Source organism: Cariama cristata, unplaced genomic scaffold, assembly GCF_000690535.1.
Source record: "Cariama cristata isolate BGI_N322 unplaced genomic scaffold, ASM69053v1 scaffold14086, whole genome shotgun sequence".
Classification (NCBI taxonomy): domain Eukaryota; kingdom Metazoa; phylum Chordata; class Aves; order Cariamiformes; family Cariamidae; genus Cariama; species Cariama cristata.
This window is the reverse complement of record NW_009620487.1, coordinates 2857-26189: the sequence shown is the minus strand read 5'-3', so window position 1 is coordinate 26189 and position 23333 is coordinate 2857. Positions and strand designations below refer to the sequence as shown.

The 23333-nt window shown below is 38.4% G+C and overlaps 1 protein-coding gene across 1 annotated transcript in view; it reads left to right on the top strand.

Moving 5' to 3' along the window:
• Positions 1-5740, top strand: part of POC1B (POC1 centriolar protein B) — a gene marked incomplete at its 3' end in the record, with an annotated part of 17917 nt that extends 12177 nt beyond the window's left edge. The window contains exon 8 of the mRNA XM_009701632.1: positions 5654-5740. Coding sequence (XP_009699934.1) covers positions 5654-5740 — 87 coding nt within the window. The remainder of the gene's footprint in view (positions 1-5653) is intronic.
• Between the last annotated feature and the right edge of the window lie 17593 nt (positions 5741-23333).

Below are 23333 nucleotides of genomic sequence, written 5' to 3'. Positions count from 1 at the left end.
ATGAAGATGGATTGCCTTAGGATAAAATTCAAAGCGGTAGAACACGGAAAGTTCAACAGATGTACAGGTAGAACTCAAGAGGGAAGTCATTCTGTCCGTGCTTTTTTAACTCTTGATGTTCCATGCCTCTCCAGGTTTCTTACTGATTTGCCTCTCTATCCCTGCTTCCCTCAATGTGACAAGATCCCTGCTGTTCCAGAACTTCATTCTGGGAAAATAGTACACACAAAATGGAGCTGGCTTTGCTCAGAGTTTATTCAGCTGGGTTCGGAGAGACAGTTGAAGTGTTTTCACAGATCACCAGTTGGAAATGCTGTTTTGAACAAAACAACTTGCACAAGGGCTTTAACAACTGCAGGTGTCGCCTGGTATTTTGCCTTCAGTGTAGTGACTGAAACATGGAACATGAGTGTACTTTCACCTTTTCTCAGAACTTTTCCTTAATCACTCTTCAAAGCTATACACAGAGCCAGTAATATTTAAGATACTTTCTCTAGTTTTTTCTCTCTGCCTGCTTTTTGAAGCATAATTAACTTTTACAAGAAATTCCTTACTCGTCTTCAGACCAGCAGTAACCTGAATTTAACACAGTGTTGAATTTCATGTTCTTGACTTATAAATCTTTACAAATGTTCTCTGACTGCACTGATCAATGGGATTCAAGTAAGTAGAGGTTTAAAGCTTAGAATAATTACAATTATTCAGACAATTTGGAAACGTAAGTAAATGACTTGTTCTCTGAAGATGCCTACTTTTTTTCCGTTGACCATAGAGGTAATCTGGGATGACCAGCTCAGATACAGGTGTCTAGCAGTATGTCTAAATTTAGCCGAGATAAATCCCAGTCATTGTCTCCCTTTGAAATAAGAAGCTTTTGGAGATATTTGAAAATAGTATGTTTAATCAGTAATGACGTTTTAGTGCAATATACTAAAAGAAATGCATTCCACTTGGTGACAGTTGTATTTCTGAATTTCCTGTGTTTGTACATAATTAATCTCTTTAATGTACTAGAGACCTCTTTAAAGCAGACGGAAGAGAGAAAGAACAGTTTCCTTTAAAAACATAGTATTGAAGTTTGAACATATTAAGATGTTTAGAGTTTATATCTTGAGCATGAGAAGCTTCTGTTGATTTAGTTTTATCTTAAAAATTTTAGCATAATTTCAGCTGCAAATATGTTCTTAGATGAAGGAAATGCAAGTGTACACTAGGTGGCAGCAGAAATAAGAGTATATGGCTTGCTTGGCTTGAGGGCTCCAGTCTAGTACAGAGAGCAGTGTTGAATCAAATTGAAAACTAAATTTCTGTTGGTATGTTTGGAGAGACTATTTTGTAGCTAGCTACATGAGTTTCCTAGGAAATACTTTTGTGTGAGTCCTTTAAAACGTGCTCTTTTAATTTTGTTAATTTTCAGGTTTTTGATATAACACCAATGTCTTATGAAATGCATGATAAAAATAAAGGGTAGGGTGTGGGTGTGGTTTGGGTTTTTTTTTTTTGAGACTGGAGATGCTTTATTAAAATCAACAGAGGGATATCTGTAGGGCCATAATCACTTACTTAAAGCATACGGCTCAGAATCACATGCTTAGTTGGGCCTTCTGCTTTTGTTTTTCCCCTAACTCTCTGTCCTAAGCAGTGATCCTGATTCCTGCCTCTCACTTTCTTTAGATAGTGTATTTTGGTTTCACCCCACTTCAGTCGCTGGAAATCTGTAATTCCTTACGTGAAAGGTTCTGTAGAAACCCTCCTTCAAATATATTTTCTTGTGCTAAGAATCAAAATGTAATAATTGTATCATCGTATTGGAAGATGATGAAAATACTTATATATCAGTTTACCAGGTAGTTAAAGGAAAGCTTTGGAAGAGTGTTTTTGAAAACCTTTAATACATGACAGTTCTCTCCACCTTGCTTTTTAGTGTTCTGGTTTTATTTTCTTGTTTTTTAAAGTTAAGTTTTTCCAAATAAGTTTGGTGAGATTATTTGACTGCTAACTACATCACCTTGTCAGGAAACATCAAGTCGTTTGAAACTTTTACACTTAGCTTCATTCCATTATCTCATTAAGTTTTAGTGCAATATTAAACACGAATATTTGCAAGAAGGGTTTAGCTACAGCCTTCATGGCTTTGTGCTCTTGTCTCTAGACACTTTGCTATTTCTGACTTGCTGCTTAACAATTTTATGTATCTGTATATAGAGATATTACACTGACCCCTAGTCAGTGTTTGCGATGCCCCTCATCCTCCCCTTATCTCTGATGAAGCAGTAAGCAGAACTATATGCAGAGGAGACTTTCATTCCAGCTCCAGGGTGTGACACTTCCACATAAAGATCACATTTTCTTAACTTAATCATACCATGTATTTATTTAGCAACCCTGTATCAAGAAAAGCATTTAACTCATTCTACAATATCTGTGATGTGTATAACAAGGAGATATTATCTCAAAGAAGATGTTTCAAGAGCTATTATGAATAATACTACTGCAGTAGCTTTTCTACATCAGAGTATTGGTAGGTGATAGGCACCTGCCATCCCTCTTCTGCAGAGTCCTGCAGGTGCATTGTCCGCTCTTCTTTTCAGTGCCCAAATGATGCTTGTCAGAAAAAGACTTTATGCTTAGCTGCCCATAGTATGATTGACACTCAGATAATGTGTTAGTTACATTTATTAGAGGACTGACTGCACGTCAGAAGCAAATGACCCTGGATATGCTGGGCGCTAAACAGTTACCTGTTTAATCTAAATAGACAGGATATGCATAGAGAGGAAAAATAAAATTTGCAGTTCCCTTCTTCCTCACACCTTAACTCTGATAAAGTGGTAAGCAGTACTGTATGCAGAGGAGACTTTCATTAATCATGTCTCTGTAGAGAAAAAAGTAAAGGAGAAGTCCAGTTAAAATGGTAGAACTTTCAGATAAATGGAAAGTTATTACTAAGACCGTATTACCTGGCTTTGGTTCTCTTTTTTTCCTTTCTTTCCTCCAAGTCCATTTTTCAAAAATGGAAGAAAGCAAGATTTGTTCCTAATACCTACAAATTGAGAGAGAATTTTAAGTTATCGTCTCTGGCCCTGTAGCAGGATGAGTTTTCCTGATTGTCTCTGGGTAGCTCATTCTCTATTGATGCAACTATAATCTGAATTAAAAGACAGAATACCTACAAAAAAGAGCTCATGGATGAAGAATGGCTTGTTGAAACTGAATCGAAGAAAGAGCCAAGCACTGCTAGTCAGAAAGGCAGACTAGCTTAAAAACAGAATTAAGATCTCTCCTTAAGGAAGGCTTGTCATCTCTGACTTGTAAGTGCTGCAAAGTGTGAGGATCACTTTCAGCTTGAATAATCAGGTGACATCTGTATTTAAATGTCTTTTTACCTTCTAGCTTGCCAGTGAACTTTGTTCATCTTCTTTCTCCACCTGCATTTACTGAGGAAGTTCTTACTTCTATTAGTTTTAACCTAAATTTCTGCATGTAAGTTATGGAAATCCAAATGAAATGAAAAGGCTTCAGGCAGTACAAGATCCTATTGCCTGCCTTGCCTGGCTACTAATTCCAGTTTTAAGATCTCATTCTAACCACTTAACAAATGAATCTCTGACCTAAAAGTCTATATGTCAATGTATGGACTCTAGCATCAGGGATTTTTGCTTGTGGAAATAACACTGATCCTGTTACTGAGTGAGCAACTCTGGCTAAGCCAGAGTTTTGAAAGTCTTCAGGTGAAATGGTAGGCTCTTTCTCCTTGAAAAGGCAAAATAAAATGATCCTTGTATCTAATAAACTTTCAGCAAATTAAATATAACCCTGTCACTAGGCAAGTGTGAGTTTTGGGGTTTTTCTTTATTTTTATTCCACTTTCAAGTAAGAAGATTGGAATTAATGCTGTCTCTGATAAGGCCACTGTTGGATTACTGATAAAAAGCTGAAACGAGGAAAGTTCATTTCTCTTTGCTGCACCAGACTTCTTGGTGGTTTGAAAGTCATCTAGTCTTCCTGTGAATTTTTATTATTTTATGAACTGACAAAATAACACTTCCATTCATCATGCTGAGCGAGCAAATGTATTGGGCTGTGGTACGCCTAGATAATACAATGGTAGGGAAAATATGCACACAGGGTTTTATAGGAAGGCTATTCTGATTCTTAGGTGAAACCATAAGATAAATAAAAGCAGCAGCTTTCTCAAACTTTGTATTCTCTTATATTTTGTTAACCCTTCACTTTCAGGAAAGGACATTAGCAAAATATTGCTAACGTTATAGATTAACTCCCATAACAACAATAAGTGAGTAGTCCAACTGTGATACTAAGATGTCAAAATTACAGATGTTGTGATGACATATCTGATCAATCAGCCTCTGACATTATCCCAGTATAAAGCAGTTTTTCCTGTGGTTTTAGAAACAGCATGCTTTGTGTTTAGCCGGTTAACTTATCACAGATTTCAGTGTTACCTCCTACCTGTTTTCCACAACAGTGTTTTTCCAGTTATTTTGGCAATCAGAGTTGGCACGTAAGAAGCAAGAATGCCGACAGTCTGTCTGTTTGGTTGTGATAGATGATTTGAGGAACTTGTGTGTGAGTTGGGAACTGATTGATCTGGGCTGATAAGTGTGTGCTCCCTTTCAGCTTTGGTGCTAACGATGTACCCACGTCAGTAAGGCAACTCGGGACTGGCACACACTTTCCTATGCCAGAGTAGCTGCAACCACATTGATCCTAGCTCAAGCTGAATGGTAGTGGGACTTACAAGCTGTAGTATGAGACTGTGAATAAGAATATGCCCTAAGTAAACTACAATGGGCACGGGACCAGTGTAACATTAAAAAAAAAAAAAACACCAAACGAAAAAACAGTGCACTGCATAGTTGTACGTGGAAACTTCCACAAGTGGGTGGCTACTGCTGTCCTTGGACTCTAATGAGCTAATTGAGCATCATTGCTGGAGGGCAGCTCTCAAGTCCGGAGTGGTCCAGGGCAGTAACACTGCTTCTGCCGGGGACAGCCCTCCTGGTGGAAGGAGGAATTGGAAAGATGGCCTACAGTTGCACCCACAAGTGATTGACGCTGGAAAGTAAAACTCAAAGGTGGCTTTCAGAAGCCCTTATAGTTGTTGTGCATGTACAAAAACTTTCAAAAGCACCTGCAAGTGATGGTTAGAGAGTTGGGCAGTTGTTTGAATGCTCCCTACTGTTCAGTATTTCAGCAGCATCATTGGCCACTCTGTTAATTGCATGGCTTTGGCCTTGGACAGGTTTTGAGTTGGCTGCCTTAGTAAATCTATTTCAAACTAGTGTTTGTAACTTCATTTTTATTGATTTGTCATACAGCTGAACTTCTAAATACTTGCACCTCTTGTGGTAGGAATCCCTCGAGTTAGTTTTGGGCGATGGATGTTTATGAAGTATGAATTATATTTTTGTAATAAATATGTAGCTGGATTCTATTTCTGTATGATATGATTGCGTTTTACATGGTTGGAGGGTAATAGCCTACCTTTATTTTTACAGATTTTAAAGCCTGTTTCCAGTCTTTAGTGAATAGTGGTACCTTAATGTAGCAAGTGGTCCTTTTTATTTCAGTCTTACTTCCCTTTCTTTACTGGTGTTGAAATAACAGTATTATAATTTATTTTCAACAGGTCAACCCTACCTTTGATGTGACTAATACACAAACACCTGACCCACCTGTCATAGAGATTAATTCCTCTTCACCTTTCAGTACTCTGGTAAGTTGACTTCGAGGGAAGCAAAAAGATAGAGTATAGCTTAAACTAACATGTTTTCGGAAATATGCTCTTTCTGTATGAATGAAATATATCTTTTAACAATTGTCGACTGCTGTGAGCATAATATCTTCTCAACTTAAGCTTTCTTTCACAGTTCCCAAGGCTCACCAGAAGATGGTGTAGTAGCAAAGCTTTCATGTTATACTGGTAATTTTACCCATATACTAAGCAGAAATTCCAATTATAAGTCCATGTGAATTATATATAAATATGACTGTTAAAATTTGTGGTTTATTCTCAAACACACTTTGTATCTCTGTCTTTATCTGCAAATAATGGGAAACCTGAAGAATAGTTGCCTCATTGATAAAATTCTAAAAGTGATGTTTGAATTTTTCTCCTTTTAAGGCATCTAGTAGTTCTCTAGGAGAAAAAAAATGTAACACATTTTAAGACAGAATCATAGGATTAGATCCTTCTAGTGTTAGCTTTTCATATGACATTGGTATGGCATGTGGGAGGAAAGGAAGGCAATGTTTTAACGGTAGTTTCGTAGGAGGAGAAATATGCTCTCCTGGTATGAAATCTAAAAGACGTGCTGTTCTAGAATTAGGTTAAAATGAGAATTTCTCTTTAGCTCTGAATCTGTTCCTGTAAAGGCATAAATTATATCTTGAGCAATTTTAGCTACCACAACAAGAGCTTGTGTGGCTGAAGGGTTAATACATATGAATAGGACGCAGGTGTGGTTTCCCCTGTTCTATTTTGTCATGAATACTTTATGAAAAGGTGTGTTGTGAAGGTACTTTATAAAATTCTTTAAGATCACTTATTGAAGGTCATGGTACAGAGGTTGATGTCTAAGAGAAACCTTTTCTTCCAAAACAAATAATCATACAATGACTTTTGTTTGAGAGGTGATAACTTCATATATTTTAAGGTTTAGCAGTTGTCATGTTGTGTTCCACAATGGAAATATGGTTCTTTAAGATATCTTCTGTCAAAAGTAATTTTCAGACTTACTGAAATCTCTTTAGTAGGCTTGACAGGTAGTGGATTGTGGTGGATATAATTTGTTGGCTGCCTATCACTTTAAAATACTCTGTGTTCATTGCTTCCTGATCTTAATGCTGATCACAGAATTGAAATGGATGGTTACACTGTAATTCTCTGCTACATACCTATAAATCTGTCAATTATTTAATCTTCTTCATTAATTCTTTTGATATGAGAGCAGTTTATAAAACTTTATGCCCAGAACTCATAGTAGGAATAAGTTGACCCACTAGAGACAGCATCCTTTTGACTGCTGACTGGCTTTACAGTTTTCTTCATTACAAAAATGTTGCTTCAAAATTCATGCCTTTTGACTGTGCTAGTAACCACTACTTTTTTTTTCTATTATCTTGATCTCCTGCTCACCATTGATTCTCAGCTTTCTGCATCTTAGCATTCACCATCTGCACCTTTTTTCCATCTAGCAACTTTTCTGTATCCTTATAACTCAGACTGCAGCCTTAAGGACAACTGCTCTGTCCAGTACACCACTGTTGACACAAGTCCAGAAACCGTTTGCATGTTTTCTCTGCCACTAGCATCCTTCTTCCCTCGTAGTAAGTAACACTTTCCCCAACTTTGCCAACCCATCTGGTCCTCCCTACTTTATAATGTCAGCTCATCTTTTAGTGTCATCATCCTGTCCAGTGTCTGTCTGCTGCATTACCAGCTTCCATTTTTTGTGGAATTATCACCTGTTTCTTAGTCAGGCCAGCCATCCAGTCTCTTTGTGTCTTGTTTCCAAAGGGTTCTGGATATCAGCGACTTGGACCTTTTCATCTGAAGCTGGCACAATTTCTCTAATGTATAGAGGCCCTGTCTATAGAGGCTTCATGTGTTCTTTGTAAAAATCAAAGGGGGAAGGGCAAATGCTGGATTTCTTCTTATCTCACCTTCACTGCCAGATTTCCTCTTGATGCTGTTTGTGCTCACTTGATTGATACTGTCTTTGTGCATTATTTGTGTATTTATTTACTTTTTTTTTTTAAATCTTCCTCTAACTTGAGGTTACCAGCCTGTAGTCTAATTCATCTTCCTTCCCTGTTCCTCTCCGATTCCACCCCCCCGGGTTGCTTTTTTTCCTACTGATTATCAAAGACAATATCACCATACGCTTCTTTTTTTTCTCCTGCAGACTTGTCAAGACCCATCTTAAAACTGCTTATGGCTTTTTGGTCTTACTTCCACTGGAAGAATGTTGTTCAAATGACTAAAAATCTTTGGTCAGGTTGCCAAGTTAATTTACAAATGTCCTGTCTATACCTACGTAATCTTTTTGAAGTGTTTTGCTCTAGCTTAAGCAGTTCTTTTGTGCTTCTGATATGCACAGAGAGAAAAATGCACTCTGCGCTTACATATCTTTAAAGGTTCTTGTTCAATGTCTTCATCTGTCATGCATGTAACACAGCAGGGCCCTACGGGTTATTTACAAAACACCTTGGCAAGTCCCTGGACCACTGGAAGCAGCTAAGCAGCATATTTACTTTAATTTTTCTGCTGACGAAGAGAGATACAGCCTTTCTCAGATCACTGTCCCAAGTATTTAAAGACTAGCTTCTCCAGGGCAAGTAACAACATTGAAGCTTTTGTAAGATCTGTGAGGAGTTCACTAAAGGGGAACGAGTTCCTGCTGGTCATAGGAAATGTGCTATTACTGCCCCTAAGATGACTTATGGCAGAGCAAAAAGGTATTCCTTTTTCTTCCCTTCTGTAAAGATTTGTTAATAAAAATGATAGAGCAGTATAGGTTGAGAGAGATGTCTGGAGTCATTTCATCTAACCTCCTCCTTGAAGCAAGGCCAACTTGGATCAGGTTGCTAAAGGCTTTGTCCAGTTCATTTGTTAAATATATGTAAGGATGGAGATTCCACCACCTCTCTGGGCAGCTTGCTCTAGTGTTTCACTGGTGAAAATTTTTTTTTTTCATAATATGTAGCTAGAATTTCCTATGTCAACATCTCTGTTGCCTCTAATTCTATCATAGTGGTCCTCTAATAAGTGTCTGGCTCTGTCCTCTCTGTATCCACCCATTAGATATTTGAGATGGCACTAAGATCTCCCTGTATCCTTCCTTCTTAAGACTGAACAAACCTAGTTCTCTGCCTTTTCTTGTATATCATGTGTTCCAGCCCCCTCACCATCTTGCTCACCCTCCGCTGGACTTGCTCCAGGATGTCAATGTCTGTCTTGTATTGAGAAGCCCAAAACAGGACACACAACTCCAGATAATTCAGGTGCAGCTAAGTATCACTGTCATCTATTTTTGACAACAGTCTGCCTGGAAAAGATTTGAAAAACAAATATTGAAAAATTTAACACTCTTGATTCTTTACTGTGAATTTAAAGTATAAGTTTAGGTATTTTCTTAGCAATTCATTTATATTTTGAGCTTTATCTGCATGGGGAAATACTGGTATTATATCTTCCTCCCACTCCTCCTCCTCTTTTTGAGGAATTTTAATTTGTTGCTTCATCAAAACCAACAATCCATAACAACTACCACACTTAAAATGCCTACTTATGTGGGGGTTTTTAAATTTACTTGTATTTTCTTGCTTCAAAGATTAAGCCAAGATATGCAGGTATGCATGTTCTTGTAGGGATTTTGCTGGAAAACACTTAAATTATTAAACTCTCTGAACTCTAAATACCTTATCTTTTCAACTTGTGCTCTAACTTAAACCTGTAAGGCCGGTTCTTTTTTGAACACGGTGAAAAAACCTGTTTTCATCTAAGATTGACACTGATGAAACTTCCTTTGTAAACTTAATGAAGGAAATGTGGTCGTTGTGTCAGTGGAAAGGCTTCAGTGTAATCTTCAGTAGGGAGCTGCTTTCTTTTGGACTATAACTACAAAAACATTAAGAACTGCTGTCTGTGTATTATTATTATTGTCAGGAAAATAGCTTTGAATTTGATGATTCATTTATTCAGTTCTCCTGTGTTACTGAAACCAGTATAAAAACAAGCTATATATACTTAACTAACTGGTATTTGCGTAGTGCCCTGACTTTTCCAATGGTAAGAGACTTCATATGTTGCAGTTATTAAAAATGAGGTGTGTTCTAGCCTTTTACACTCTGAAAATGTTCACTGAATTGGGGTCAAGGTTTGGGGGCTGGGGGTAGTGTTTCTTTCTCCTTTCTCTCCCATTGAAGACTCTGAGAGCATTACTGCCTCTCTCCCACCCCTTCTTCTTTGTGTGTCAAGCAGCTTAATATTGCCTTTGTTTTCTGAACTACTGAAAAGGAAAAAATGGAAGTCTTGTTTCCTTTGGGACTCTTTCCTCCTGTTTCATCCTCTGATGTTACTTTTAGTTTTGAGGGAGGTTGAGTTTTTTCAAGTCTGTAAGGCAATACATCAGTAACCTCCGGTCCCTGATAAGCTGTTGGGAACAAGGGAAAGTTGATGATGTCTCGGTAGATTTTACTGACAGCAGCAGGAAATCACTGTAGAGGCTCTCTAATGTTCCATCCCCTGACCCTGCTCATGTAAACAGGATTTGGAGGAAGCAAAGCCGTGTACTGTAATCTGGAAGTCAGAATGTCTGCAGTGGCTGGGAGATGTTTGCTGTTCTTTCTCTTCCAGTGCTAGTTAACACTGAAAACAAGACATGGTTATTGTTCATTTACACTATGATTTCTACAAAGTTAAGACTGGATTCATTATTGGAAGGGCAAAGATGAGGATTGTTCCTGTTTGGAGCAAAAGGAGCAGACTATGTTTTAAAATGGAAAGTGACCAAATTCCCCCCCGGCCAACTTGTAAAAATATATGAAAGCGAATAAGAGCATGTACAATTTTATTCCTAAAGGTAAGACATTGTTGGTTTATCTGTACTGCATTTGTAGTAGCTGTCTTGATGCAAAAAGCAGAAGTATCTGCACTCTCAATTTATGCTATACACATTGCTTCCCCAGTATGTATTTCAGGGTTTAGGTATTTTTTTCCACCTTTATTTTGAGTACAACCCAAACAAAAACCAAAAAACCACCCCAACCTAAAAAACGCCCCATATCTTTTGCAAAGACAGCAATTATGAATGAAAAAATCTGCATCTGTTCTTCCATCTCTGTGTGCATGAAGGCTTACACAACCGGGAGCTTATTTTGAAAAGATCTTGGAGTAATGTCTCTTCCTTGCATGGCTTAACACAACTCCTGTAGAAGAGGATGACAAAAGAAATTTTATCTTAAAAGCTAAAAACACTGCATGTTTTCCTTAACATGCAACTTCAAATTTATTTTGATTTACCTCCTGTCCTGGCTCCAGCCTTACATGGAAATAAACACCAACTATTTTCATTGAGGTTAAGGGGAGGGGAAAAGGAAGCAGGGAAAGAAGAGGAATTTTATACATAGATCATCTCCTCTGGGGCCCAAGTCCAATTTGGAAGGGAACAGCCAGTAGAGCAAATCTCATATGGCACTTCACTGTGCGTGGTGGTTGCCCTTACGGCTTCTTATAGTTCATCTGAAAGCACAACGGCTTTCTGTAGTTCACGGATATCAAGTTTTCTTGGGACCTCAGACGTTTAGCCTTTCACTTAAACTCTGATCATTGCTTGATATGCATACATTTTTCTCTGCCAAAGGAAAGTTCCGGCACTATTCCTTTGAAAGGAAGACTGGAATCATTGTCCTCTAAGAAAAAGAGAAAAATGTCCTGCTTGTGTTCGTTGCCTAAAACTTGGTTGCCAGTTAGACTGAGCTCTGCGCTGCGGAGTGATCCCACCAGTAGAAGGGCTTTGATAAAAATTGACAGTTCCCAGCCTCTCCCATCACCTTGCCTTCCTTGCTCCCAGACAAAGAAATAAGAAAGGCTGCTCCCTGAATAGCTTTGGATTTTTTCATATGCTGCCATTCTTCTGATTACCAGTAAATGCATATTTCAAAGAACTGCCAACTCCATGATCTGAACTCCAAATCACAAACACAAAACGAAATCAGGGAATAATGTGAAGAGAACGTATTTCTCCAAAATTTTGGGGTAAAAGGGTCTGCACCTTTTCCATAGATGAGCATACCAAAAACTCTCAAACAGGCTCTGAATTTCTGATGCTAGGTCTTATAAAAGCATTGAATAAAAGCTGTCAATAGAGAAACTCAGAAGCATTCAGCGTGGCAGAACAAAAATAAGAATTTGTAAACTCTGCTCTTGTCTTTGCAAATGAATCCTTCTCTCTGTCCAATCTTGCTCTTAGACAAGCAATTTTTAGTGTCATCTTGGCTTACAGCATGTTCCAGACAGACCTTTCTACTCTTTGCACGCTATGCAGGTACAGGTAGGCTGCCTTCTCCCCACAGCTCTGCAGCTAAACATATCCAGTGGCTCTCAGGGAGGGAAAATCTCCCATCCCTCCCGAAGGTTACACCTAATCTGTCCGGAATAACCGCGAGGCCGTAAAGACAGCCTTTTCTCTTGCATAGCTAGGGGCCTTCCAAAGAAGGTATGGTGTATATGAACAAAATGTCTCACTCTCTGTCACAAGTGCCAAAAGGATGAAGTGTTTGGTACGTTGAACAGTGCATTTCTAACCTTGCATTTTGAGCCTCTGTAGAGGCACAGGCATACTTAAAAAGATTTGTGCCCTTAATCTTAAAAAGCAATACGCTTTGATACCACTAGCATCAAATAAAGCTTAAAGATCAGATACATGAAGGTGAAGTCAACACTTGTAGTAAAAGAAGAATATGATCCAAATGGCCCTTGCGTTTTGCAGTGATGCTATTCTAACACAGCGTGTAACTGCTCGTTTACAAGGAGAGAACAGGAAATGTGTTGTGCTGCTACATAATTAGGTAATAATACATGTCTTGATGTTCCTTAATAGGCTTCATTATATTCTTTGAGTGAACTGGAGCTTGAGAGAAAGTCAAGTTTTCATTGGAGACAGAACTCTGAATTTGAGCACTAGAGAGTGCAAGAATATAATATTTCCTATACTATTTTTAGCCTGCTTTCCTGAAGAAATGTACCTTATGAGATTGTACTGTTTATTTGTCTGTCTCTGTTCTATCTCCCTAATAATTTTTGAATCAAATAGTTGATGTGTTGGTTTTGGTTTTGGTTTGTGTTTGTTTTTTTTTAAACAGAGTTTGAAAATAAGCAGTTAGTAGAATAAGGAAACATGTTAGTGCTGCCGCTAAAGAAAAAGCCAGTGGGATGTGGTGGTGGATTCACTGATACTGGACTAGGCACAGCCCGGTGACCTGCCCTGTAAGAGTGTCACGGCACATATGGAGGGAGCTTGAGTGACTGTAGGACAGGAAGCTCAGGAGAGGGACCCAACAGGAAAAAAATCTACACACACACGCCCCCGCCGTAGGAAAGATCAAGCTTCAATATTTAGTTTCCTCACAAGGCAGTTTGTTTAATTACGTTGCCTTTGCCCATAGTGACACTCTTAACGGATGCTATTGCTGGACTATTGGTGCTGTTTTGTAAGATAACTGACTTGCTGTATATGACTTCTAGAACTGGCAATATTTTACTTTGTATAGGGTCTTCGTCATGGCAACACTGCAACGCTTCAGGAATGCTTTTCAAGTTGATCCATGTCTGTATATTGTTCCTTTGGCAAATCAGCACATTTCTGGGAACTAGAGGGATGGAAGTTCCAGGTATTATTTCTCTTCTAACTTCCTGAGATACTGTACATATACGCTCTGACCTTGTCTGCCCAAGCAGTGTTTTCCCCCGGCTTCGGCTGGGAATCTAAGCTGTATTCACAGTTCTCACAGCTGATTCTGCGGCATGCAGAAAATGCCCAACAGCTATCAGCCCACGCATCCAATAACAACTGGTTCCGTCCTCTTCCTGGGGAAAAGCAACATCCTCTGAGAAGAAGTGTCCCCTGAGGAATGCAGGAACAGCAGCAAGACTTTCACACAGGAAATTACTACTATAGCACTTGTAGAAAAGTGTTTCTGTCACTTGGATTGTCAGTCTATAATGAGCTTTTGACCTAGATGATGATTTACTACTGATCTAAATGCCATTTGTGAGTCATTTAGCTTAATGGAAGTTAATGAAGTTAGCATTCAGTAGCTGTTACTCTGTAAACACCTGCTTTAATTTTTTTTTCTTCATCCAGTAGCTCAAGTTAAGTTTTGGACTTCGTAGTATTCATGGGACTTTAATAATTCTGAGATCGCACATTTTGTAGGACTGAGAAACAAGGGAATGTTTAGATTAGTTCATAGTGCGTGACTCTCTTAAAGAAGGTTGCAAGGTTTTATTTTTGTTTACCTGAAGTTGGATAATAAAGCTGAGCTACAAATCAAGCATGTCAGAAAACAAGATGCTAAAGCTAAAATACTGCCCTTGAATTACCCTTTGTTCTTAAATACTACTAGCGTCTAAGTTTAGAGCAGCATGCTTGCAACTGTGTCGTAGAACATTGAATATAAAATGAGAGAGAGAGAGAGAGATAACCAATATGATTTGAAATGGTTAATGCAAGTTTGTTACAAAAGCAAACACTTTAATACTGTTTAAATCTTTTTCTTATTTTTTGTAAATGACAGTGCTTGAACAAGTACTAGCAAATTCTGTTTATCACTTAGATTACAGTGATATCTAAATCCAGAGGATGCTTTCTGCCTAAAAGCTTGTTTGAGTGTTTTCCAGTTCTATCAGGTGTTCTAATACAACACACCTCTCCTTGCAAACCTTGCTGCATTACTGTCTGGTCTGCTGTGAGAGAGGTAGTTACTTTCTTCATGTGAGATAATGGAAACACTGAGTCAGAACCAATTACATAGGTTGCTTAAAATGAGACTGAGACTTTTCAAATAAAATTCAGCACCAAGGGCAAAAATGTTCCTTCATCAGATAGCTATTTGATATATGAAAAACTCTGAAAGCTTCTTGGCTTATATCTTCCACGAAAATAGTTCTGGGATCAGAAATTAGGTAGGATAATGCTAAGGGATTGGATGCTGAAGGATTGGACAATTCTGAAAGCTGGATCGATGGGCCAAGGCCAACTGTATGAGGTTCACCAAGGCTCAGTGCCAGGTCCTGCACTTGGGTCACAACAACCCCATGCAACGCTACAGGCTTGGGGATGAATGACTGGAAAGCTGCCTGGTGGAAAAGGACCTGGGGGTGTTGGTCAACAGCTGGCTGAACGTGAGCCAGCAGTGTGCCCAGGTGGCCAAGAAGGCCAACAGCATCCTGGCTTGGCCAGCAGGACCAGGGCAGTGATCGTCCCCCTGTCCTCGGCACTGGTGAGGCCGCACCTCGAGTGCTGTGTTCAGTTCTGGGCCCCTCACAACAAGAACGACCTTGAGGTGCTGGAGCGAGTCCAGAGAAGGGCAACGAAGGTGGTGAAGGGTCTGGAGCACAAGTCTGATGGGGAGCGGCTGAGGGAGCTGGGGGTGTTTGGTCTGGAGAAGAGGAGGCTGAGAGGAGACCTGATCGCTCTCTACAACGACCTGAAAGGAGGGGGTAGCCAGGTGGGGGTCGGTCTCTTCTCCCCTGTAACTAGTGATAGGAGAAGAAGAAATGGCCTCAGGTTGTACCAAGGGAGGTTTAGATTAGATATTAGGAAGAATTTCTTCTCCAAAAGGGTTGTCAAGCATTGGAACAGGCTGCCCAGGGAAGTGGTAGAGTCCCCATCCCTGGAGGTATTTAAAAGACGTGTAGAAGTGGTGCTTAGGAACATGGTTTAGTGGTGGACTGGGCAGTGCTAGGTTTACAGTTGGACTCAATGATCTTAAAGGTCTTTTCCAACCATAATGATTCTATGATTGGATGCTTCTAGAGGATGATTTCACAGTCATTTTAACTTAATGACTGTTTTTGTCTGGTTAATTCCATCCAAGTCAATTCCCTGATCTGCTCAGCTATCCAAACACTAATACCAGCACAAAGGCAACAATGGGAAAAAATTATGTGGAGATTAAGTAGGTTAGTGCTGGCTGTAACCTAACTGAGGTTGACCGATGTCCATGGAGCCATGTATCCAATGTGATTGTGCTATAACATATGCAGATGTGTTGCATACCTGTATATGCATGACACAGCTGAACATCATCTTTCTTAAGATGCAATGAAAAAATACAAACGAAGGAGGTGGTAGTAATGGCTTCCTTTTGTTCAGGCAGTAGGTGTGTTGGATTCAGTTATTTTTTCAGCCTAAGAGGATTCAGCATGCTTTCTTCTGTCTGCAAGGCTGTAACCTGAACAGCAGATAACCAAGACAGAGGCTGAATGAAGGTGGCTCCATCCTTCGTGCTTGAATTTGAAGAACTGTAAAGTAAAAACTGAAAGTATTTGGCGTCAGAGGAAAGCAAGTGAGAAGCAGTCCGTGGTTAGTGATTAGGGTGTTCTTCTGGAAGAGAAAGGCTGGATTCCATTGCACTTATGCATTTCACAATAAATAGTATTTGGAGCAGGGTGGGGAGAAAAAAGTAGGAGCTGTGTGACTGACACTGTAAGGGGAGATAGATGGCATCACTATTCTGAAAAGCTGTACCTTTTTTTTTTTTTTTAAATCACCTCACAGTATGGTACTGTGGTTGTCCCAGCTTGGGTTGGTGGGACGGAGGGAGGGAGGAACAGATAGATGCTGTCCTCTGGCACGTTCTGACTGCGTGGAGATTGCACCTCCTGAATGCCAAGATGTCAGTTCCACACTGCACATCGGATACGTGAAGCATAGGCACTGCAATGCAACTCTGAGTTGACTATTGCAGTATTTTTATTGTAGAGTTCTTGACAGAGAGATTTAAGAGACTTAATTACTTTATCCTTAACCTGTTCTTAGATAAACCAGCATCAAATGTTCCTCACTGAAAAGATTACCCTTCCAAGCCATGATTCATTCTTACAGGTATTTCTTCATTTCTTACACATCCTTGTCCATATTTCTGATTTTTGTGTAGTGTGACAGTACAATACTACCTTTTGCTCAGTACTTTCAGCTAGTTATAACTACACGTAAGAACTTACTGTAATTCTTCACTCAATAACCTTATCACATCAAAGTTTTATCATTTCACTCAGTTTATATTATGTCATTGTAATTCTTTTTGACACCTCTGCTTTCTATAGGGTATTACTCTAGAGTGTCTTCATCTCTGAGATCTTACATGTATACATAAGGTTGCATTTGAACAGCTGAATGATGTCAGATTGCCAAGTAATCCTGACTATTTTCATAGTTTCCAGTATGCCTTTTTGTATCGTCTGTAAACCTGATCTTCCAGCTTGCTGGTACCTTTTGCATGGGACTGACACAAAAACAGATTTCAGTGGAATCACTAAAACCTGCATAATTCTGTAGTAACCTTCTGATTTAATTGGTTTTGAAGAAACATTAGCTAGATAATTGACTTCATACTGCATTACAACCTCAAATGTCTTAATTAAAATTGTAGCATGCATATTATGGATTTTAAAAAAAACCAAAAGTACTTTTATCAGGAACAGTTTGTCTAAATATTTCACTAGAGTTGTCTTCAGTTTGACAGACCATTTCTTTTCTTTCTCAAACTGTATTGATTTGCCTGATGTTATGCCTTAAATCTCCGCTATATATGTTCTAAATCAGATTTTCAGTGTTTTTCCCTGACACAGTTCTCAAGCTGACTGTGACCTGTGACCACACAGTTATCCTGTTTATCCTTTCTAACTCCTGATGGAATGTCAGCTTCCCCACTCCCCTGGTATTTCTCCCTTAGTCCAGGATATATTAAAAATCAACATCATTACCTTACTCGTTAAGTTATTTCAAAACCATTGAGTTCAAACTATGTAACCCAGGATTTAAAAATATTTACATACAGTGTAAATTGTTTAACAGTCTTTTTTGCTATGGTTGGAATAAAAAGTATTTTGCCAGAAATACAATTAAAGCATGTATTATCTTCCAAAATGAAAGATAAAAATATTTCATTAACCACTTAAAAAAATTTCTGCATTACTCTTTTACACCTCTAGCTAAGAAGTATGCCATTGCTAGGACTCCTTTTGTTCCTGATATTTGTAAAGTACAAATAATCCTTGAGTGACAGGAATGATGTAGCCTCGCTTCCTACAAATCCGTGTTTCATAGCTGACTGTAAGGTTTTATTTGAAGCTTTTCCCTTGCTTTGAGGTAATTATAAGTTCTATTTCTCTCATATACATTCTCTAGTCTCCAATAATGTATAAACTTATGCCAGAGCCTTTCTCCCAGTGGGAATGCTTACTGATTTCTCTCCTGGAGCTGGCAATCTATTCTCGGGAAACTTTTATGAAATCAGCTCCCTCTAGGATATCTGTTCCTCCATTAGATCCTCTTAAATCTGCAACAAGTTCAAAACTTAGAAGTGAGGTGTGGGCACAAGCAGACAGAAATGATAGTCTCAGCATTATTTCCTTAGGAAAGTGGGCTAAAATGACCATTTTATTCCTCCAAATTCTAATGGCTATAGAGTTTTTGCTGAGGCCTTCAATTATCCTGATCGGCTGCATTTCATCACTTCTAATTTATGCTTATTTGTATTGTTCTGCCTTTTACAGTTGTAAAAAGCAACAGTATATTTTATCTGTGAAGGCTCTAAATCCCCAACAGGAGCTTGGCATTTAGGACTGGAATGCCAGCTGTTGATCTGGGATTATAGTGCCAACTGTTTTTGTTTTTATTGTCATTTTAACATCAAGTATGGAGTGTGGCACTCAGCAGGGATATGCCTTCTTCCATATCCCACTGTGTGTGGCATCTCCGCATCTTGACCAGACCGCTGCCTGTCATAACTGATGCTGTACAATTGATTACATGTTGTTTAGCTCTTCTATGCAGTTGCAAGCACAGAGTCAGCCTTAATCAAATGAAATTAATAAAGGCGATGATATTCTGTTCTATGTGCCCTTTAGCATAGTTGTGTTTATATTTCTTACCTGTATCCTATTGGATAGTATTTAATGCAATTTTTCATTAATGCTAATTTACTGAAGTATTTAAATATATTTGTATCTTTCTTTCAATTCAGTTATATCCCTAATCCAACTCTAACCCATACAACCAAACTATTTAGAGAAATGTACTTTACTTTCAAAGAAGGTGCCACGTGGCCATGAGCACAAGGGAGGGCAAGCACATTTTAGTATCTGAGCTGCAATTCTTAGCAGGAGTATCTTATATGTAAGTGTTAATGCTTGACTTGATTGATCTCTAGAAAAGAGTTGTGTTAATGTTATCCACTATTATTATTAGAAATTATTTTCCTTAAAATGCAGGGAAATAGATGACAGGGAGTGCCAGTGACGCTGTGTTTTCATTAGAGTATGGGAAATGATACATCCTCTTGTACCTTGCATGGACACACAGTTCCATACATTCTTGCTATTACCAGGCTGATGATGGTGATAATAAAATACCAAAGTAATCATCCTTCCAGAATTTTAAAAAGATCATAGTATTAGTACAAATGAGTTTTTTCTAAAACCAGAAAAATTGTAGAAAGACTGCAACTCAGTCATCATTACAAAGGAACAGGGCTTTAATTTGAATCCATGGTGATTCTTAACACAAATTCTGTTCTGTTGCTTGGTAAAGCATCAGGCCTTGATGCCAAAGAAATGGTAAGCAGGACTAGAATAGAAGTTTCCGGTTTCTCTTTGTCATGGTCTAACCAGAGGACCAGATTTCCAGAACAGACGTGCGGTAGTTTATTGAGATAGTGACACAAGCAAGTTCTGCCCTTGTGCTTCAGCTCCAAGTTGTACATGTACTGAGGCTTTCAGTCCTACTTGAGGAACATACTGATGCTCCTGTTTTGGCTGCCAGTGTGATGTATCACGTTAAAAGGATGTTCCTCTGCACCAAAATGAAGCAGTTGACGATGTAGATTCATTTTTTTTGTCAGGACTTTGATACAGCATTCGTACAAGAATATACTGAATTGAGTAGACCTATATAAAGATAACTGGTATTGAGTACTGCTTTAGACTGTGACGGTTCTGATCTGGGTGTCACTAATACAAATATAATTCCAAGACACTTTTTGTATGCTAGAGCAATAGAAGGGTGAGCAAAGGAAGGTGAGCAAGTTAAACAATGACATAATATATATAATTGTGTTGTCATATTTTTTCCCATTTTGAACACATAGAGAATACTAATGTTAATCAATGTTTTAAGTTTGGCTGTTCAAAAAAACCCCAAAACCCCCAAAGACACCACATGTGCTAGTAATGTAGCAGAAAATATAATTAAATATGGAATGGGTGCAGAAGAATTGCATTGGTCTTTAACAAATTAATTTAAACCTGGCTAGATGTATGAATAAAATAATACACTGTGACCAGCGGAATTTAATATTTATCTTCAAATGGTAAACCCTTTATTTGGTGTTTTCGATTTATTTTCCTAATATATATACACACACATGCGGTTTTAAAGCTTTGCATGTTATAGGGGACAGAGCTGTAGTTTTATTTCTATTTTAAGGTAATAAGGGTTTGTAAGGTGTTTTATATAAGTGTGTGTGTGTATGCGTGTATATATATATGTGGAATATATCCATGTATATATATACACATACATAGAAAAATGATATATACAAAAAAAGATATATAAAAGTGTATATATATAGCCTTTTTTATATATCCTTATATTCTAAGGAGATATTTCTTTGTGTATGTATTTTTTTACTGCCCTATGTGATATTATGCTTTTTTTTTTTGAAAAATCATAAATTACATTATTATTTTCTACCTATATACATTAAATGGTGAGATGTGCCAATCCACAGTGAGCCTGTTCTTCACAACCTCTTCTGTGCAAACGATGCTACACCTTGCTGAGTGAAGGAGTAAGCATTAGCCTTGTTTCTTGTGAGCTGTGTATCTGCTTGTCATACTTCAGCTTTTCTGGTCACATAAGCATCACTACAGAGAACAGAAACTGTAAGCGGAGTTTTCTCTTGTATCAAGAAAGAGCCGTAAGGTGTGATGGCGATTGGATCTGGAACACGACATTATGAGTTGTGGTGGACGCTAGACCAGGTTGTGTCCCTTCTGCTGTGTTTGCCAACTGCCTCTGCAGCTCGGTGGTGAAGGAATCCTGTAAGAGCTTCAAGTTGTTGGCCTCGTAGCATTTTACTGCTGAGAGAGGCAGGAGTTTGCACCAGACTTTCCCCACACACACTCTTCTTTGGGTTGGCAGGGAGGAAAAGCTGACTGCCAAGTAGCCAGCCGTGTCACATCATTAATAATATGAATTAGGATCTTAATCCATAAGACATTTTCACACAAAGAACTAAGGAAAAAGGGAGCTTTCTCCCAGCATCATTTGCAGAAGTTGGAAAACAAACCTCTAAATTTTAGCTGACTACTTTTGATATTTATTTATCCATATTTATTTTAACAAAAGTCAACAGGGTTGTGGATGTGACCATTGTGATACTAAGAGCATCTGTTGAGGCAGAGGTGGGAAGGTTTTATGCTTTTACTTGGTTAGAACATAATCTGTATAAACTAAGTTTTGTCCATATTTGTGCTTTTTTAAATTAAAATAAATAAATAGTCATAAAAAATTCACCATGGGAGATGTTATCAGTTCCAAAATAAGAGATGACTCAATGAGAATGCTATAAATGAAAACTCCTTCTCATACCTGAGACCAGATTCAGTGATCGAGACATCTTCTAGTAGTATGTTCCTGTGAAATTCAAGAATAACAAATGTTCTTGGAATTGTAACTCACTGAGTTGGCCACCATATCTGTCCTTCCTCCTGCCCCGACCACCCAAATTCAGTTGGAGTGGTGGTGTCGTTTACCCCATGCTGACAGTTAGTCACCTCCAATGGTTTGTTAATTTTTGTCACTTTAGGTAGGAAGAAATTGGCTAAAATACAAATACCAAGTGTCACATAGGGAGAAGATAAATCTTTAGAGCCTGCTAGCTAACAAATTGCTTGAGCAATGAAACCCACTCTCTCGGCTTACCACAGAGAGATTTTTTTTGTTTTTTTAATTGAATTCTGATTTTAATGAACTGGCAGAACTGCAGAACATATTCTTAAATCAGTAAGGTGTTTATTTTGGTTTCCTCAAAGTTCCAACTGTCACAGTCCAACAGTGGGAGAAAATTATGAAGCATTTCAAAATAAAGCTATTATTGGCAACCTTAATGCTTTAACTGTAATTTTTATAGTTGTTGAAGTCCTTTTTTAATACAGCCAAGCAGAACCTATCTACCTACCAATCTTATGTGCCAACACATTTAGCATTTTAATTGGTGCTGAAAAATGTGTGTATTTTGATAGAAGTTTGTAATAGAACACTAATTAAAATAAATTCTTTTTCGAGAGTATAACAGACATGTCAGAGCACTCCAAAGTTAACATTTCTTGGATATTTGTATGCAGTTCTCAAATTTCTCAGTTTCTGCAGTTCCCTAATTTGATTCCTATCACGGTAAACTGTAAAACTCAACTAACTTAAGTACAAAGCTATGCTAGTGCTGCTATAAGCAATTTTTGAAAATCCCACCTCTGAACGAAGCTCAGCAGCACTGACTGTTGTTTTCACCTGGACAAACTGGGCAGCTTGTCCAAACCTTCAGCGTACGACTAATGCTGAGCACTCAAATAGCTCGGTGTAGACTTTTGCTTCTTTCTCCACATAGTAAATGAAACCTAAGAAAAGCACAGAAATTTGACTTTTTGAGGAAAATTTTGAAGCTTTGTTTTGTCTTTATGGGAGCTTTCTGTGACGCTGTTGTTAAAGTATTTGATGTCCTTGTCAAATTTTCTTCATCATCCATTATAAGTGTAACATTTTATTAACAAAAGCCTTGGTCAAATGCTGAGGAACAGTGTTCCTCTGTTACTCAGTAAAATATTTTTTTCCTGGCTGTAGTCAGGGGATTTCAGTTCCAAGCTGTGAAATGTTGGGCATCTTTTTTTTTCTTTTTTTTTTTTTTCCTCCTAATAGTAGCATCTGGCTCTTTGGCAAAGACTTCAAGCAATTGTGCTGGCCCTGTGGGATTTAACTTTGGACTCTACTGTGCTGGATTGCTAACTTAGTTTCTAATGGTTTTTTACTCCTTGATAGTTTCTTGTAAATAATTTGAATTGGAGGAGATTGTTTGCTCCATAGAAGTAGGAGTAAAAACCCACTGGCATTGTCGACAGCCCCCCAACCAAGTGGTGTACCCTCCTGTTGTTATCCCTGCTCTGAAGAGAAGTCAAAGCTGCCGGATCTCGGCTAACAAGATTTCTCTGTGAAATCTTTGTATGGACAGCCTGCACCTCCTAGCATCCCCTAACGGGAGGCAAGCTAGCTTTGTTTTGTTGACGTGAATTATGTTGGTATGAAGTACCAAAAAAAAAAATTAAAAAACCCCCAAAACATTGATACCGTAGGACACTTATCCTGACAAAAACCATTGGTACGGGTGCCGCTGTGCCGACAGAAAGGACCTTCTGTTGGCTTTGCCTGTAACTTTGAAAGAAGGTTGTGCGTAGGTATGTGTTAGTAAATGAGTATGTGCTTATGTATGGGCTGGCAAAAAGATTTTATGTGCTCCTTCTTCAG